At 36.4% G+C, this 18,211-nt stretch overlaps 1 protein-coding gene across 1 annotated transcript; it reads left to right on the top strand.

The window, feature by feature from the left end:
- The first annotated feature begins 11,282 nt into the window (after positions 1-11,282).
- LOC110652379 (putative disease resistance RPP13-like protein 1) lies at positions 11,283-16,760 on the top strand. Its single transcript, XM_021807960.2, has 4 exons — positions 11,283-15,854; positions 15,941-16,076; positions 16,181-16,299; positions 16,413-16,760. Exons 1-2 carry the CDS (start codon positions 11,426-11,428, stop codon positions 15,946-15,948), a joined length of 4,437 nt encoding a protein of 1,478 aa, XP_021663652.2. The 5' UTR covers positions 11,283-11,425; the 3' UTR covers positions 15,949-16,076; positions 16,181-16,299; positions 16,413-16,760.
- The last annotated feature ends 1,451 nt before the right edge of the window (positions 16,761-18,211 follow it).

The following is an 18,211-nucleotide window of genomic DNA, read 5'->3' as shown; positions in this document are numbered from 1 at the left end:
TTAATATGTAAATTATATTTTTTTATAAAACAAAATATTTTCTATATATATTAATCATAAAATTAAAAATAATATAATAAGATCTTAAAGCCATTATAATTTATTAAATATTTAATTAATGATAAATATTTTTAATTTAAATTATTAACTTTTTAAAATTATATTTAATCAATATATTTTTTTAATGTATAAAAATTAAGAAATTAATAATAAATATATAAATTTATTAATAAAAAAGATAGGAGTCCGAAGAAAATCATACATTTCCCATTTATAAGTTAAAATATTGAATTTTAGATAAAAAAATAAGTATTTTGATATTTTAATCCTCACTTTCTCAATTTAATTTTTATAAATTATTATTACTACAAAACTTATTACAAAAGGATTAAAAGGAAAATTGAACTTACTTATTATTTTTTCTATTTTTAAGAAATTAATGCAGATCATAATTTTAGAGAAAGTTAAAAATAAATTAAAAAATTTTAAATTTAACGATTAATTTAAGGTTTTCTTTAATTTTTAGATTTATTTTTTTTCCTTTTTATAACAAAGCTCACAAAAATTTTAAAGACTTTGGGGCTATGAACCCCAACATTGCCCTCCACCCCCGTGCATTGAACAGTTGAAGGTATTATAAGTCGGGTTGTGCACAGGTTTTGGAATTTTGAATCAAATTAAAAAATTGTATGAATCAATAGGAATCATAATGAACCGAAATTATTTGATATTTTAATTCAATTTTGGTTATTTATTAAGAACTAAATCGAATCAAGAATTAAATTTATATGCCTGTTTTTCTATATTTTTTTAGATATATTGTATACTTTTAATATAATTATATATATTTATATATGTATATTTAATTATGATCTAAATATAATTTAATATTATATTTTATTTTTTCTATATTTTTTTAATAATTTTACTTATAAATACATTAAATTATCTTATAATTTTAAATTTTAAATGTGCTATTATATTATATATGTTAATTCATAATTATATTGGTATCTTATAGTTAAATATTACAGAATTAATAAATAGTTAAAATATATATTATATAATATACTTATATCATTATATTACATATTATACCTACTCCTAAATTATATACACACTTTATAGTTAATGTGTCACGACCCAACCTATGGGCCGGACCGGCACTAGGACCTAGGCCAGCCTAAAGCCCCCGAGGCCCGTAGTAAGCCTTAACTATTCATTTACCCAACTCTAAGGCCCATTTGGGCCCAATTTCAAGAAAACAAACGGACAGAGTCCGGCCATAAAATGGACTTACCAACGGGGAGTTTTCGACTCACCCGACCTGTAAACACAATATATAGTCATTTGGGAAGCTCAGCTCACCCTCCACATACTCATCAACATAAAATAAATGGGAGCTCAGCTCCCTCATCCAATCCATCAAACATGCATAGCATATTTAGTTTACAGGTCCAACATGATAATAATATTACAGACCAAATTCAAATAATTACTGCTAACACATGCGGAAATTCTAGGAGTAATTAAAATTACACAATTATTGATAAACAACCTGCGAGGTAGAAAAGCAGGTTAACCCAGAACAAAATATCCTCCTGTGGCCTGTAAAAATTTTTGAACAGGAGTGAGCGTTCGACTCAGAGAGTAAAATATCAATTTTAACCATAATCTCTATAACTATCTAAAACTAATGCACCCTGTAGAGTGAAATGCAACATTAACAACATTTTTACATCATAACATCCAAAAGGTAATTTGGAGCACTCACGCACCCTGTAACATCAATCATAATATATGGGAGCTGATCCCCTATACAGCCCTCTTAAATCCAACCTGGTGCCAGCGAAGAACTCAAGCCGGACTTTCGCTTAATAAACCAAATCGGGGTCCTGAAGAACTCAAGCCGTGACTACCCCCCGAAGGATCGGGTCCCAGCGAAGAACTCAAGCCGTGACTACCCGTCCTGTCCATAGTCCACACCACATCACACGCACGCCAACGCACGCACACTGCTCCAAATTACCACAACAACATCCATGGCACGTTAACAGTTATGAATGCAACATAAATCGTGCCTAGAGTTTAACTACATAATTATATGCATATAAGTGATGCATGGGCATGCTGAACATATAATAATATCGAAATTACAATTAAAATTAATATTTTACTCACAGACTTGACGAGGGTCACTGAGGCGGCTGGACGGAGGAAGAAGGCTGTCCCGGCTCACCTGACAATTACATTACAATTTTTAATATAAAAGACTCAATACAAACAAAGAAAAAGACCAATACGTCCTAAGTCGTGCCGAAAATCCGGCAGAGTCTCCCCTATACCTAGGACCTACCCAACCTGCAAAATGGCTCAAAACACACTTCTATACTCACAATCCATATATCCACAGTTCAATCATATCACACAGCCCCTCCTGGGCCCATCAAATCAGTCATCCATCACAATACGCAAAATTTCAATTTAGTCATTATAATTGATCATTTTTGCAAAAACTGCTCAAATAAGCTCTAAAAATTATAAAACTCTGCCCCGCGGTCCTTAGAAATATTACTAAGCTATTGCAAAAAGAATCATAATTTTCTAAGCTACCACGAATATTTTATGGATTTTTAATCTTATTTAAGCACTAGAAAATTACGAAAAAGCAAGGTTCGGGTTTACCTTTGCCGATTCCGACTTCGGGAACATGCTCGGGATGCCTAACAATGGTGGGGTAGCCAAAATTCTCTATCCAATTCGGAGACTTTTCCGGTAGCTGGTCTGTCTGGCCGGAAATTCACAGATCCGGACAACTGTCGAATTTCTGCGAATTGAGGATACCTACACGAAGCCCAATAATAATATATAAAAATCGTGGTGTTACATTCTTCCTCTTACGTAAAAATTCGCCTCGAATTTTACACAAGGCGTAATAAAGTATATGATTACACATTGAATGATATGGGTACTTGCTACGCATGTCCCGCTCGACTCCTGTGTGCACTCTTCCACCGATGGCTCCTCTACAAAACCTTAACCATAGGGATCTGCTTTTGATCTTAGCTGTCTCACTTGGTAGTCCACTATGGCTACAGTTGCTCCTCAAATGTCAAGTTCTCTTTTAGCTCTATTACATCCGGCTGTAGTACATGAGAAGGATCTGGAATGTATTTCCTGAGCATGGAGATGTGAAACACGGATGAACGTGAGAAAGGTTGGGTGGTAGCTCCAACCGTAGGGCAATCGCTTCCAACTCTATCAAGAACCTCAAAAGGTCCAATATACCGAGGTGCCAACTTGCCCTTCTTTCCAAATCTCATGACTCCTTCATTGGAAAACCTTCAGAATACATAGTCGCCATCGCAAACTCCACATCCCTCCGTCTGGGTCCGCATAACTCTTCTCTCTTCATCGAAAGCCGCCTCGCCGTTCCTCGACAAAGGAACTACCTCTGAAGTGTACTGCACTAGGTCTACATCATGCACCTTCGCTTCCCCCATTTCTGTCCAACACAGAGGAGACCTACACTTTCTTCCATATAGTGCCTCATAGGATGCCATCCCTATGCTGGAATGGTAACTGTTGTTGTAGGCAAACTCCACCAAAGCTAGCTGCTCATCCCATTGACCTCCAAAATCCAAAACACTCATGCGAAGCATGTCTTCCAGTGTTTGGATTGTCCTTTCGGACTGTCCGTCTGTCTAAGGGTGGAAAGCCGTACTGAAGTTCAACTGTGTGCCAAGTGCCTCCTGTAACTTTCTCCAAAACCGAGAAGTGAACTGGGGCCCTCTGTCAGATATTATGGAAGCAGGAACTCTATGCAATCTGACTATTTCTCGAATGTAGAGCCGGGCATACTGTGCCACAGAGTATGTAGTCTTTACAGGCAAGAAGTGAGCTGATTTAGTTAGGCGGTCTACAATTACCCATATCGAATCATATCCTCGCGTGGTACGAGGCAACCCAGTCACAAAATCCATAATAATCATTTCCCACTTCCATTCTGGGATAGGGAGCTCTTGCAGCTTCCCTGACGGTCTCTGGTGTTCAAACTTCACCTTCTGACAAGTCAAGCACTTGGACACAAAGTCTGCTATGTCTTTCTTCATGCCATTCCACCAGTAACTATCTTTCACATCATGATACATTTTGGTGGAACCTGGGTGGACATTGTACAGTGTATAGTGTGCCTCTCGCATGATTTCATTCCTGAGGTTGTCCACATTGGGCACACATATCCTAGAACCTTGCACTAGGGCGCCATCATTGGCAAATCCAAACTCACCACCTTCACCTTGCTGTACTCTTTCTATGATCTTCATCAATTGTTGGTCTCTGTGCTGGGAAACTCTAATTCTATCTCGCAAGTCTGGCCTCACTGAAAAATGAGCCAACAAGACCCCCTCATCTGAAAGATCTAGGATTAAACCTTGATCCATCAACTCATGTACTTCCTGAATCAACGGTCTTCTCTCACTGAAATGTGCGCCAAACCGCTGTAAGATTTTCTCGCTTAAAGCATCTGCATTACATTGGCCTTCCTGTGGTGGTACTGGATGGTGCAATCATAGTCTTCCAGAAGCTCCATCCATCTCCTCTGTCTCAAGTTTAAATCCCTCTGTTGGAAGATGTACTTCAAACTCTTATAGTTGGTGTATATCTCGCACACTTCACCATACAGGTAGTGTCTCCAGATTTTTAGTGCAAAGATTACAGCCGCCACTTCCAAATCATGGGTGGGATAGTTCGCTCATGCCTCTTCACCGCCTTGAAGCATAAGCCACTACTTTTCCATTCCGCATCAAAACACACCCTAGGCCAACTCAAGGCGTCACAAGACACCTGTATCCTTCACCGCTCATAGGTAGTGTTAACACGAAAGTGGTTAGACACTCCTTATCCTCATCATTATAACCGACTTATCGAGCTCTCTTCCGTCCTTTGGATCTTATCAACTTCCCTTTTCCTATTTTTGGTATTGTTGGTATCTTTTCAACTCTTTGTACTTATTCCTTAATTTTAGTCCTATCTCATCCTTACACCTTTTCCTTCAAAGATGTCTATCCCATCATCAACTTTAACTTTCTTTTTATTTCTTAGTCTTATCTTGATTACTAGTTTCATTACTGAGAGAATTCTAACCCTATGATTTACTCCTAAAGACATTCTTCACCTTATGTAACCCTTATAATTACCCATAGAAAATTTTTCTTGTATCCCCTTTTTTCCAACGTAACTATCAGAACATTATCATTCCCTACCAGCCTTAGTAGGAAATTGCTTATCCTGGATGAATATGAGCCCCATAAACTATAAGTTCCATCTGAACTAACACGGCTGTAGGAAATATGTGTCATGCCTTAATTCCAAACAAGATACTTCACGTGTTCATTCTCCTTAATATAATCATATATACGCCCATAGCTTTCTAAACTTCAACCTCAAATTACCCATCAAAGAACAATTTCATCTATTGAAACTCATCCATAAATAGTACTTCATCTAGCTCATAGTTTAAAACAGTCGCAAGCCTTAGTAGCTAACTCAATTTAACTCCTGTCATTACTCTGATCGTCCTTTCATACTTAACACTAGGTATGCACTTACTGTCATTCTCATATCAGGAAATTGTATATGAATTGGTGCCTATCAAAATCTCAAATAACTAGGTCTCCTTGCCTCAGTCTCTGCTCCTTATATAACGCTCGAATAAAAACACGAGCTAAACTTGAAAAGAAAGAAAAATATCCTCTATATTCAACTACGCTCGATTGTCCATATAATAACGTTTAACCTATGTTTCTTAGTCTCTCTTCAAATTTCATCATCTCCTAGCACAATTGTGCTCTACCTATAAGGTATCATCTGCATGAACCCTTTACTGTACCATCGTCCTTCCTGACATAATATTTTATAATTTATTAACTTTACTTATACTCGACCTATGATTCATATCTATCATCGTTTATATTGTGCCCTTAACCCTTGTTGAATCCTGAAAGATTTCTCTCACTAATAGATTCTTTCAACACTAATTCCACCCTTATCTATGGTCATTAATTTGATCCTTAAACTTTCTAGTGATTTATTACCATCCATACTTGTTACTTTTTATTCTAACACTAATGTTTCTCTGTTGTTATTGCTTCACCGCAAAGTGATTACGTTGATCACACTAAAAATGTTTGCCTGACATTCATAACGAACCTCTAACTACCTTCTCACTATCTCAAAAGTCTAACCTAAAACCTATGTGTCATTATCTATCATTCTTTTCCTCTCATCATACCTATTTGATCCCTTAGACTGACTTTTATTCAACTTACTGCTTACTAACTTCTCTTTCTCTACCTATTTAGGTAGTCCGCAATACCATCGCACACCTTCTAACATTTACTCATTATTATTGTATTCCATACCTCCATCACTTGTCTCACTAATGTGGTCCCATTTTGAGTTTTCCATCCTTGTCATTCTCCTTGCCAAGAATAACACTTAGCCTATCCTATATCTTAACTTTGTTCCTTTTATTATGCGCTCTTTAGGTTGTCCTTTCATTTATTTCCTTTGTCTTACCCAAAATAGAACTTGACTATTCTATCCCTGGTTCCATTCTTTTTCCTAACATAATAGCTGTACTTACTAACTATATCTTTCAGAGTCTCTATCGCGTTATCATATGTCTGTGCTACTCAGATTTGGTCCTTTGACCACTCTAGCTAGTACTTCCACTAGCATTTAGATTATATTGCATCTGCAATCAATTGTCCAAACTTTCATTCTGCACTTTCTTTATCTATTGGCCTTCTGTGATTTATCTTCGCTAATTTATTACTCTTAACACTATTATAATTAGATTATACTATTGTTTTGAATAATTTGAAATTAGAAAGGAACTCAGCAAATTACAGTCATACTTTTATTGTATGATCTCTATTCTTATCATTTAGCTTACATAATACCCTTACCACCTCGAGAACTGATTCTGTAGTAATTTTATTTATTTGTTATTATTATTATTATCCATGTTTACTCAATTAGCCAAAACTTAAGGTTCCGGGCATCCAAACCCGTCATCCAATTCAAAGGATTTACATCCATCGTGATCTGATTATATATGATTCCTATAATAGAACTTGCATCCTCCGCAGGATACCTGAGCCAACTTCTCTCTACCACACTCTACAGTCCCATCTGGGGCACTATTTTGTTGGTCACCATTATTAGTAATAACTTTCGATCCCTTCTGAAAAGATAGGACTATACCCTAACTTGCTGCAACAAAAATACTACATTTACCACCTTGCCCAAAACCATGTCAAATTAATGACTCTCCTATCATATTATAACTCTGTGAATCATCAATTCATAGTTTCGACTTTCCCTAGGTAGTAGGGTTGTACTTTATTTCATACTGATACACACAAGGTATACTATTCTCACTAAGTTCTAACCAAATGTTTGTCATCTCGCAAAACCATCCAAAATTTCATACCGAAGACTAGATAATCTCACTCTATAGGTGTCACCTTTACTTTGCAACTAATCCGAAACCTCTGGTCTGATGGCAATTCTTATTGTAACTCTAGCTCATGCTAGGGTAACTGAGTCACTGACTCTAGTTATCACCCCACTGTGACCTCTCAATATTCTAACTCTAGACCCCTAACTAGGAGTTCCCAACTCCTCTGCAGATATAGAACTCTGTTATGGTATTACTATACCAAAACAGAGACTGCCTGCAAACATCCTCATCATAAGCACTACAAGGAAGTACGCAACTCTACACAATAATCTCATGTCGGTACTATAATGCAACTACAGAGCAGACATCGAGAACATTGTATAGTTACTACGATACGTCCTGACAGACTAGGTCTCCTAATTTCTTATCTCTCTTGAATCTTCTATTATCATAAACTTATTCTGTCTGGGTCATCCACTGATGACTGCCAGCAATGGTATCCTCATCCTTATCTAGGGCAACTGTACTTTCAATACTCACTTTTATGTACTCGTGCCTTGCACGAAATGGGCACACCATTTAAACCCATACTGACAAAAATATAGTATTTATTGGAGTACGTGTTTCCAAGGTAGATCTCAATAAGTTTGCTAAATCTATTTCATGTTTCTATGTACTCCACGAAAATCAAGACACTAACTGAGGTAATCTTATATTTCCCGAGGTATAACGTAGAATCTAGAAACAAAGAATTACAGGAAAAGACGAAACAGAATCCTATACTCCGCATGTGACTCCTAGTAGACTCTTCCCAACACTTTAGATGAACATTCCCTAAGAATCTGGAGCCTAAGCTCTGATACCACATTTGTCACGACCCAACCTATGGGCCGGACCGGCACTAGGACCTAGGCCAGCCTAAAGCCCCCGAGGCCCGTAGTAAGCCTTAACTATTCATTTACCCAACTCTAAGGCCCATTTGGGCCCAATTTCAAGAAAACAAACGGACAGAGTCCGACCATAAAATGGACTTACCAACGGGGAGTTTTCGACTCACCCGACCTGTAAACACAATATATAGTCATTTGGGGAGCTCAGCTCACCCTCCACATACTCATCAACATAAAATAAATGGGAGCTCAGCTCCCTCATCCAATCCATCAAACATGCATAGCATATTTAGTTTACAGGTCCAACATGATAATAATATTACAGACCAAATTCAAATAATTACTGCTAACACATGCGGAAATTCTAGGAGTAATTAAAATTACACAAATATTGATAAACAACCTGCGAGGTAGAAAAGCAGGTTAACCCAGAACAAAATATCCTCCTGTGGCCTGTAAAAATTTTTGAACAGGAGTGAGCGTTCGACTCAGAGAGTAAAATATCAATTTTAACCATAATCTCTATAACTATCTAAAACTAATGCACCCTGTAGAGTGAAATGCAACATCAACAACATTTTCACATCATAACATCCAAAAGGTAATTTGGAGCACTCACGCACCCTGTAACATCAATCATAATATATGGGAGCTGATCCCCTATACAGCCCTCTTAAATCCAACCTGGTGCCAGCGAAGAACTCAAGACGGACTTTCGCTTAATAAACCAAATCGGGGGTCCCAAATGAAGAACTCAAGCCGTGACTACCTCAAGGATCGGGTCCCATGAAGAACTCAAGCCGTGACTACCCGTCCTGTCCATAGTCCACACCACATCACACGCACGCCAACGCACGCACACTGCTCCAAATTACCACAACAACATCTATGGCACGTTAACAGTTATGAATGCAACATAAATCGTGCCTAGAGTTTAACTACATAATTATATGCATATAAGTGATGCATGGGCATGCTGAACATATAATAATATCGAAATTACAATTAAAATTAATATTTTACTCACAGACTTGAAGATGGTCACTGAGGCGGCTGGACGGAGAAAGAAGTCTGTCACGGCTCACCTGACAATTACATTACAATTTTTAAAATAAAATAATCAATACAAACAAAGAAAAGATCAATACGCCCTAAGTCGTGCGAAAATCCCAGAGTCTCCCTATACCTAGGACCTACCCAACCCGCAAAATGGCTCAAAACACACTTCTATACTCACAATCCATATATCCACAGTTCAATCATATCACACACTCTCCCGCCCATCAAATCACCATCCATCACAATACGCAAAATTTCAATTTAGTCATTATAATTGATCATTTTTGCAAAACGCTCAAATAAGCTCTAAAAATTATAAAACTCGCCCGCAATCCTTAGAAATATTACTAAGCTATTGCAAAAAGAATCGTAATTTTCTAAGCTACCACGAATATTTTATGGATTTTTAATCCTATTTAAGCACTAGAAAATTACGAAAAAGCAAGGTTCGGGTTTACCTTTGCCGATTCCGACTTCGGGAACGTGCTCGGGATGCCTAACAATGGTGGGGTAGCCAAAATTCTCGATCCAATTCGGAGACTTTTCCGTAGGTGCATCTGTTCGGAAATTCATGAATCCCATTAACCGAATTTCTGCGAATTGAGGATACCTACACGAAGCCCAATAATAATATATAAAAATCAGGGGTGTTACATAATGATTATATATTTAAAAATAATTAAAAAATATATTATATATTACATTATGCATTAATAATTAATTTAAAATTTAAATGTTAATTAAATATAATTTTTTTAAGAAAATAATTATATAAAATTATTTTAAAAATTAAATCGAAATCATACAGAATCAAATCATAATTTAAAAATCGAAAACTATATTAAATCAAAACCAAAAAATGAATAATTAAACTAAAATTATATTGAAATTTAGTTCGATTTTGATTTCTTGGTAGATCCAAACCAAATTAGAATTGCATATCCGCAATTATAAAATATGAAAGCATACCTCATATTCATGGGCTAACTTTTTTCTCATTAAAATTAAAAATATTAAACTATAATTTTATTATATCTCAAAACTAAATTACAAAATGCCCTTCCTTAAAAGTTTTCTTTTTCCTCTCCTGTTAACAGTGTAAGAACAAATTATGAATTTGTTGGACAATATCTAATAGCTATTATCTTTTATAGAAGTAATTGTTTTTTTTATTAGCTTTTTAGCGATTAGATATTAGTTATAAATGATTAATTATTTATGGAGTAATTTAAAATAAAAATATTTTATAAAAATAATTATTAAATTAATTATTAAATATAAAAAAATAATAATATTTTTTTTATTTTAATTAAAATATTTTTTTAATTTCTAAAAAATTAAAAAAATAATATTTTATAAAATATTTTTTTAATTTCTAAATATTAATATAAATATTATATTATTAAATAATATAAATAAAAAATATAATATTTTAACATTAAATATTATATTAAAACTTTACATAAATTTAGATCAATTTTAAACCCTCCTCTTTTAATATATACATTTAAAAATTATAATTTATGTGTCAGGGGTTAAAGTTAGTTTTTTAAAAAATTAATTTTTTTGATATTATTAAAAAAAATAATTTTAAAAAATAATTTCTTATTTTAATATTTTTATAATTAAAATTTATTAAATTTAATTTTAAATTATTTTTAATGTTTTTTAATTAATATATTAAAAAATTATTTTCCTCAATGGTAATGGTACTAGCAATGCCTAAACAGAATCGTGGTCGAGTATTCATCCCAAAAGTAGTAAATGGACAGCAAAAACAGCCAGCATTACTATTGTGGCTGCTATTTTTGTCGGTTTATGGGTTAGTGCATTGAAGTATCTTTGCTTCCATTTTCCAGTGCTCACGGGTCCAAGCTCTTGGAAAGTGTGAGGAAGCCATCAATTAAGACCGGTATTAGAATTAAACGTTGTCGGTGTGCTTTAGCAGAAGAAATTCTATTCATTTTCAAGAAAGAAACTCTCTCTCTCTCTCCATACCAAAGAAAAGATGTCTGTAGGAGAGGCAATTCTGGGAGCATTGCTTGCAGCGTTGTTTACAGTATTGACATCTCGCGACTTCTTGAACTTTGCACGTCGAGAGGGGATCAGTAAGAAGCTAGACATGTGGAGAAAAACGTTGTCGATGATTGAGGAGGTGCTTGTGGATGCAGAAGAGAAGCAGTTGACAGAAAGGGCTGTGAAAGTATGGCTGGATGATCTGAGAGATTTAGCTTACGATTTGGAGGACCTACTTGATGAATTTGCGACAGAATCTTTGAGAAGGACGTTGATGGAAGGAGATCAAAATCAAGGTAGCAGTAGCACAAGTCTTGTCTCTACTAGATTTTCATTTGCTAGATTCAAGGGAAGTACTGGTAAGTTCAACCGCAAGATGAGGTCTAACATAAACAAGGTAGGTAAGCGGTTAGAAGTAATATGCAAGAGAAGAGTTGAGCTTGGTTTACAAAAGGGCAAAGGGTCATCAAGTAGTAAGGTATGGCAGAAACCACCTAGTGCATCTGTTCCAAATGAATCTGCCATTTATGGTAGAGATGAAGATAAAAAGAAGATAATTGATTTACTGTTAAGGGAAGAGTCAAGTGATCAGGATGCCAATTTTCGCGTCATACCAATTGTTGGAATGGGTGGGATCGGGAAGACAACTCTTGCACAGCATGTGTATCATGATGAAGCAGTGTTGGAATATTTTCACCCAAAAGCCTGGGTTTGTGTTTCTGATGATTTTGATGTAATGAGAATAGCTAAGGCAATCCTTGAGTCTATAACTTGCCATCCGTGTGATTTGAAGGAGTACAATGAAGTTCAGGTCAAGCTGAGGGAGGCATTAGCTGGGAAAAAGTTTTTGCTGGTTTTGGATGATGTTTGGAACAAGAACTATGGTCTTTGGGAAGCCTTGAAACCCCCATTTTTAGCTGGAGCATCAGGAAGTAGGATAATTCTAACAACCCGTGAGATAAATGTTGCCAGGATGATTGGACCCTCCAAGCATTACAACCTGGAGCCTCTGTCAGATGATGAATGCTGGTCTGTTTTTGCCAAACATGCATTCGAGAGTAGAAATATCAGACCACATGCAAATCTGGAATCAATTCGAGAAAAAATTGTTAAGAAATGTGGAGGTTTGCCCTTGGCAGCCAGGACTCTTGGTGGCTTGTTGCGGAATAAACAGAGGGATACTGAGTGGGAAGATATACTGGATAGTAAGATATGGGACTTACCAGACTCTGAGAGTGACATTCTTCCAGTGTTGAGATTAAGCTACTACCATCTCCCTTCACATTTGAAAAGATGCTTTACCTATTGCGCTATAATCCCAAAAGATTTTGAATTCAAAGAAAAGGATCTAGTCCTTCTATGGATGGCAGAAGGTTTGCTTCAACACACACAAGGGAATAAGCAAATGGAAGATCTAGGTGGGGAGTATTTTCAAGATCTAGTGTCAAGGTCAATTTTTCAAATATCAAGCAGTGATAAGTCTTGTTTTGTAATGCATGACCTTGTGAATGATCTGGCTCAATGGGCTGCTGGGGAGACATGCTTCGTGCTGGATGGAGAGATGGAAGACAAGAAGCAATCCAAAGTATCCAGAAGGGCTCGCCACTCCTCTTATGTTCGTGAATACTGTGATGGCATCAAAAAGTTTGAGGTCTTCCATATGACTGATTGCTTGCGAACCTTCTTGCCTCTACCTCTTACAGGTGATCAAGGTTGTTGGTTGACTAATCATGTTCTTTATGATTTGTTGCCAAAGTTAAGGTATTTGAGGGTACTGTCTTTATGTTCTTATAACATTAGCAAGTTACCTGATTCCATTGGTGAATTGAAACATTTAAGGTTTCTTAACCTTTCTCACACTAGAATTACATGTTTACCAGAGTCAACATGTTCACTATACAACTTGCAGACCTTGTTACTAAAAGAATGCTCCTTTCTTAAATACTTACCTTCAAAAATAGAGAATCTCATCAACCTACGTCATCTTGATATTACAAATGCAAGTTCAATCAAAGAGATGCCATTGGGAATTGGAGAACTGAAAAATCTCCAAACACTGTCAAATTTTGTTGTGGGAGAAAACGTTGGTTCTAGGATAACAGCCTTGATGAACTTAAAATCTCTTAGAGGAAAGCTTTGCATTGCAAGCTTGGAGAATGTGGTTGATGCTCATGATGCAAGGGAAGCCAACATAAATGATAAGCAGGATGTGGATGCTTTGTTGCTGCAATGGAGATTTAATTTAGATAGTTTTCCAAATGGAAGAGTTGAAAAAGATATACTTGATAATCTACGACCTCAGAGCAAGCTGAAAGAGCTCACCATCCAGTGCTATGCAGGGCTAAGTTTCCCAACTTGGGTAGGAAATCCTTCATTCTCTGCCATGGTGCAGCTAAGGTTAGAGAATTGCTTAAGATGCACATTATTGCCATCACTTGGACAGTTACCTTCTCTTAAAATACTCACCATTGTAAATTTGATGGCTGTTAAGAAGGTAGGTCTTGAATTCTATGGAGATGGATGCTCAAAGCCTTTTCCACTTTTAGAGATTCTACAGTTTGAAGGTATGCGTGAGTGGGAGGAATGGATTTCTTGTGGAGTTGGTTATGAAGAATTCCCTCTCTTGCGAAAGCTTTCTATTGCAAGATGCCCCAAATTGTTGAAAAAATTGCCCAACAGTCTTCCATCACTAGAAAAGCTTGTGATTGAAAATTGTAAGAAATTGGTGGTTTCAATTCATAGGCTTCCAAGCTTGTGCAAATTAGAAATCAAGGGATGCAAAGAAATGGTGTGTGAAGGTGCTGTTGATCTCAACTTGCTGAACTCTCTGATAATTTCTGACATTTCAAAGCTTACATTCCTAACAGAAAGGTTCATACAACCATTCTTGAAAGAACTGGAAGTTTCTAATTGCATGGGGCTGGTATCTTTGTATCAAAATGGAGAGACATTCATAAAACAGCTCATTTCCCTTCAAAATTTAGTAATTCATGGTTGTCCCCAAGTTGCTTCACTATTAGCAGAGGACAAGGAAGAAGAAGAAGAAGAAGAAGAAGAGCAGTTGCAACAACGTCTGGCTAATTGTGAAATAGGATCTTTGACAATAAGTTTATGTGAAACCCTTGAGAAGCTACCACAATGGTTTCATAGCCTTGTGTCCCTCAAAGAACTAAAAATTCAAGATTGTCCAAGACTCCTTTCCTTTCCTGTGGCTGGTCTGCCTTGCATGCTTAGAGTGATTCGTATCTTGAACTGCAATAGTTTAACTTCCTTACCTGCTGCAGTGACTGGTAATAGCATGTGCCTCGAACACTTGTGCATTCAAGGATGCGATTCTCTGACGTCATTTGGAAGATATCAGCTACCTCCAACTCTAAAAAAGCTGGAAATAAAAATTTGCAAGAACTTGGTTTGCTTGCTGGATGATGGGGAGGAATCCTCATTGATGACATCTCAGGTGAATATCAGCAGTAGCTCCAATAATGCATCTCTTCTTGAGTACCTGATTGTTGAAAGGTGTGACTCTCTCATATCCATAGCCCCAAAAGGCAATTTGCCTGCAGCTCTTAAGCACCTCCAAATTCATTCTTGTCCAAAGCTCGTATCTTTACCATCAGGAGACTGGTTATCAACAGGGCTTAAACACCTCTCAATCCATTCTTGTCAAAATTTGAAGTCAATGGTGGCCAGTTTTTACAACAACTTGTCTCTGAAGGATATTTCTATATGGTTTTGTAACAACCTTAAATCCTTGCCTGAAGGTCTTCATAAACTGAGCAATCTCCGTGAGATTTCAATATCTTACTGTTCAAATGTTGTTTCCTTCCCAGGAGGGTTGCCTGCCAGCCTGAGAAGGCTCATTATCATTGAATGTGAGAAACTCGAGGCCATCCCTGATCGCATGTATAACCTCACATCTCTTCAAGAATTGAGGATAACTTACTGTCCCCACATTGTATCCTTCCCAGAAGAGGGTCTTCCTACCAGCCTAACTTCTCTTTGGATAATAGATCTTAAGATCTGTAAGCTATTGTTTAATTGGGGAATGCACAAACTAACCTCTCTTAGAAGTCTGTACATTCAAGGTGGGTGCTCTCATATTGTATCCTTTCCTTCAGATGAGATAGGAATGATGCTGCCTCCAACTCTAACTAGGCTACGCATTCGCGATTTCCCAAATCTGGAGTACCTTTCCTGCAGAGGCTTTCAGAACCTCACCTCTCTTCAGGAGCTATGGATCTCTGACTGTCCTAAGCTTACATCCTTTCCCAAGAAGGGCTTGCCTCCCTCAGTTCTGGAACTACGTATAGAAAGATGTCCTCTTCTACTACAGCAGTTCATGAAGGGTAATGTGAATGAATGGCTCAAGATAAGACATATTCCTTATATTAAGATAGATGGCAAATTTGGCTCTTACTCAGGTACCTCAATTTAAAAACTCAATCCGCTTCTCACTTTAACATTGCCTGCTCGCTCTAACTGTTTGTTCACTATCTTCTGCATGCAGAATTCTGAGCAGTAATAAGCTACGGAGACTCCTTCATGCTATATATCAACATTTGCAATAGCAATTATCGCTATTTTCCATTTAGGCCTCAGTATGTGTGCTACTGACTTCTTGCAGGACAGATTCCTCCACACTAGTAAGTTCAGCAACAAACAATTTACTTACGTACAGATTGATTTATCAATAGTTCTAAGAGTTTTAGTGATCTTTCTTTTTTTTTTTTTTTTGGTCATTTTTTAGAAGTGGAATTCAAGCATTGAGCTTCCATCTTTATGACAAAATGGCCAAATTGCAACCCTTTCAAGGCAATTTACCATATCTACTTTTTGAAGGCAAATATCTGTATTCATTGACCAAAGGTACATGCCCTCATAGCTCTGATAAAGCAGAATTGCAGAAATGTTAATTTCATAGCTTAAATCTCAAAAAAATTGTCCCTTTGTTCATATATTTTGGAAATCAATTTGAGCAGGTGCAAGAGCTTGATAAAGAGTGGGTGGTTGAACCTGAAAATAAGAGATGTTCATTGTCCCACCAGAACAGAAGCAGCTTTATCATAAGTTCTTGGTATTCCTAGGTTAATATAAGGCACATTTCACAGTCTTTCCACAGAGCCTCACATGGGTCCATTTCCTTTACTAGAATCAATGCCATTTGGAGTCTAATACTGTAACTGTTGGATGAATTCTAATGTATTGTATAGAAGTTGATTCTTCTGTCATGTTTCTTTGTTTATTATCGAGTCTAAATACAAGTTATTATATTCAGAATCTTTCATACTTCAATGAATGTGTCAAGGGAACAATACCCTTGTTTGACATCTTAGCAGAATAATCATCCTTTATCAATTTTCAATTCTCCTGCAATTTTTTTTTTTCTGTATTTCTCGTTCGATGATAGCATTCATGAAGGTCAATTGGTTTTTCCTTTGTTGTTCTTTTCAGAAGAATCTTATTTTAGGGCTTATTATTAATATTAACATTTTCATCTCATAACAAGTAGAAGGGCCAATCAAGATCAACTCATGGTTTATAAGTTACAATTTTTTTTTTTGGTAAATTGCATCAACCGTTGTTCAACTTATTTGGTTATCTCATTTCAACCACTCAACTTCAATTTGTTAAAATAAAATCTCTCAATTTTAATTTTATTTTAGAAAAAGTTCTCATGACCTGTAATAATAGATTTCTAAGTTAAAAAGAATAAAATTATCCTTTTTGTCACGGTTCAAATTATGGGCCGGACCGGCACTAGGATCTAAGCAAGCATAAAACCTCCGAGGCCCACAGTAAGCTTTACTGTTTTCAAATTCATAACCATGGCAAAAAACTGAGATCCAACATTTAAATAAAATAAAATAGAATATTGCATTTTTATTCTACTCAATCCAACTCGATAATCATAAAAAACTAAAGTACTCGCAAAAATTTAAATATCATAAAAATTTTGTATTTATTAAACACCAAAAACTCAAATTAATACAATCCCTAACAAAATCAATGTTACTACTAACTTATGCAGAGTTCTAGATTTCAAATTTAGAGAATAATAATACAAATAAATAACTATTAATGAACCTGCGAGAAAGGAAGCAGATTATTTTGAAAAATAACTCCTCCTATTGCCTGGAAAAATATGGTGAACAGGAGTGAACTTTCGACTCATAGAGTAAGATATTGATTTTAAATATAATTTTTATAGCTATCTAAAGCTAATGCATCCCTAAGGATGAAATGTAGCACATACTATCATAATCAACCAAGTGCAAGCAATATTAGCACAAAGAATTATTTGGAGCACTCGCATACCCTTGTGTCACATCAATCATATATATATATGGGAGCTGATCCCCTATACAGCTCTCTTAATTTTAACCTCTGCCAGCGAGATTAACTCGAGTAAGACTTTCTCTTAATAATCCAAATGCGGAGGTCAATAAGATCAACTCAAAGCCGTACTCACCCAACTTCCATAAAAAGGACCAAGCCTCAAGCGAGTCTAGCTCGAGCCGATTTGTCTGTCCTACCCATATCCATTACACTATACCACACGCAAGCCAACACATGCACACAAGTTCCCCACACCAATCGCCCCAATTTTTCGCGCCGCCGAAGGATCGGGACAACTTGCCCAAGGGACAAGCCAAATCGGGTGGCCACCAAGCCAGCAGCATGGGCGAGGGAGTTACGCGCGCCAGCACGAACTTCAAATTACTCTAAAGCGACATCCACATCCATTTTGCAAATAAGAAAATGCAGTATAAAACATGCC

Source organism: Hevea brasiliensis, chromosome 1 (assembly GCF_030052815.1).
Source record: "Hevea brasiliensis isolate MT/VB/25A 57/8 chromosome 1, ASM3005281v1, whole genome shotgun sequence".
In the NCBI taxonomy this organism is placed as follows: Eukaryota; Viridiplantae; Streptophyta; class Magnoliopsida; order Malpighiales; family Euphorbiaceae; genus Hevea; species Hevea brasiliensis.
The sequence above is the reverse complement of the archived record's forward strand: the minus strand, read 5'-3'. Positions and strand labels throughout refer to the sequence as shown.

Bases quoted from the DNA above. Each gene is read 5' to 3' on its own strand.
- LOC110652379 (XM_021807960.2), top strand. From the start codon at position 11,426: ATGTCTGTAGGAGAGGCAATTCTGGGAGCATTGCTTGCAGCGTTGTTT.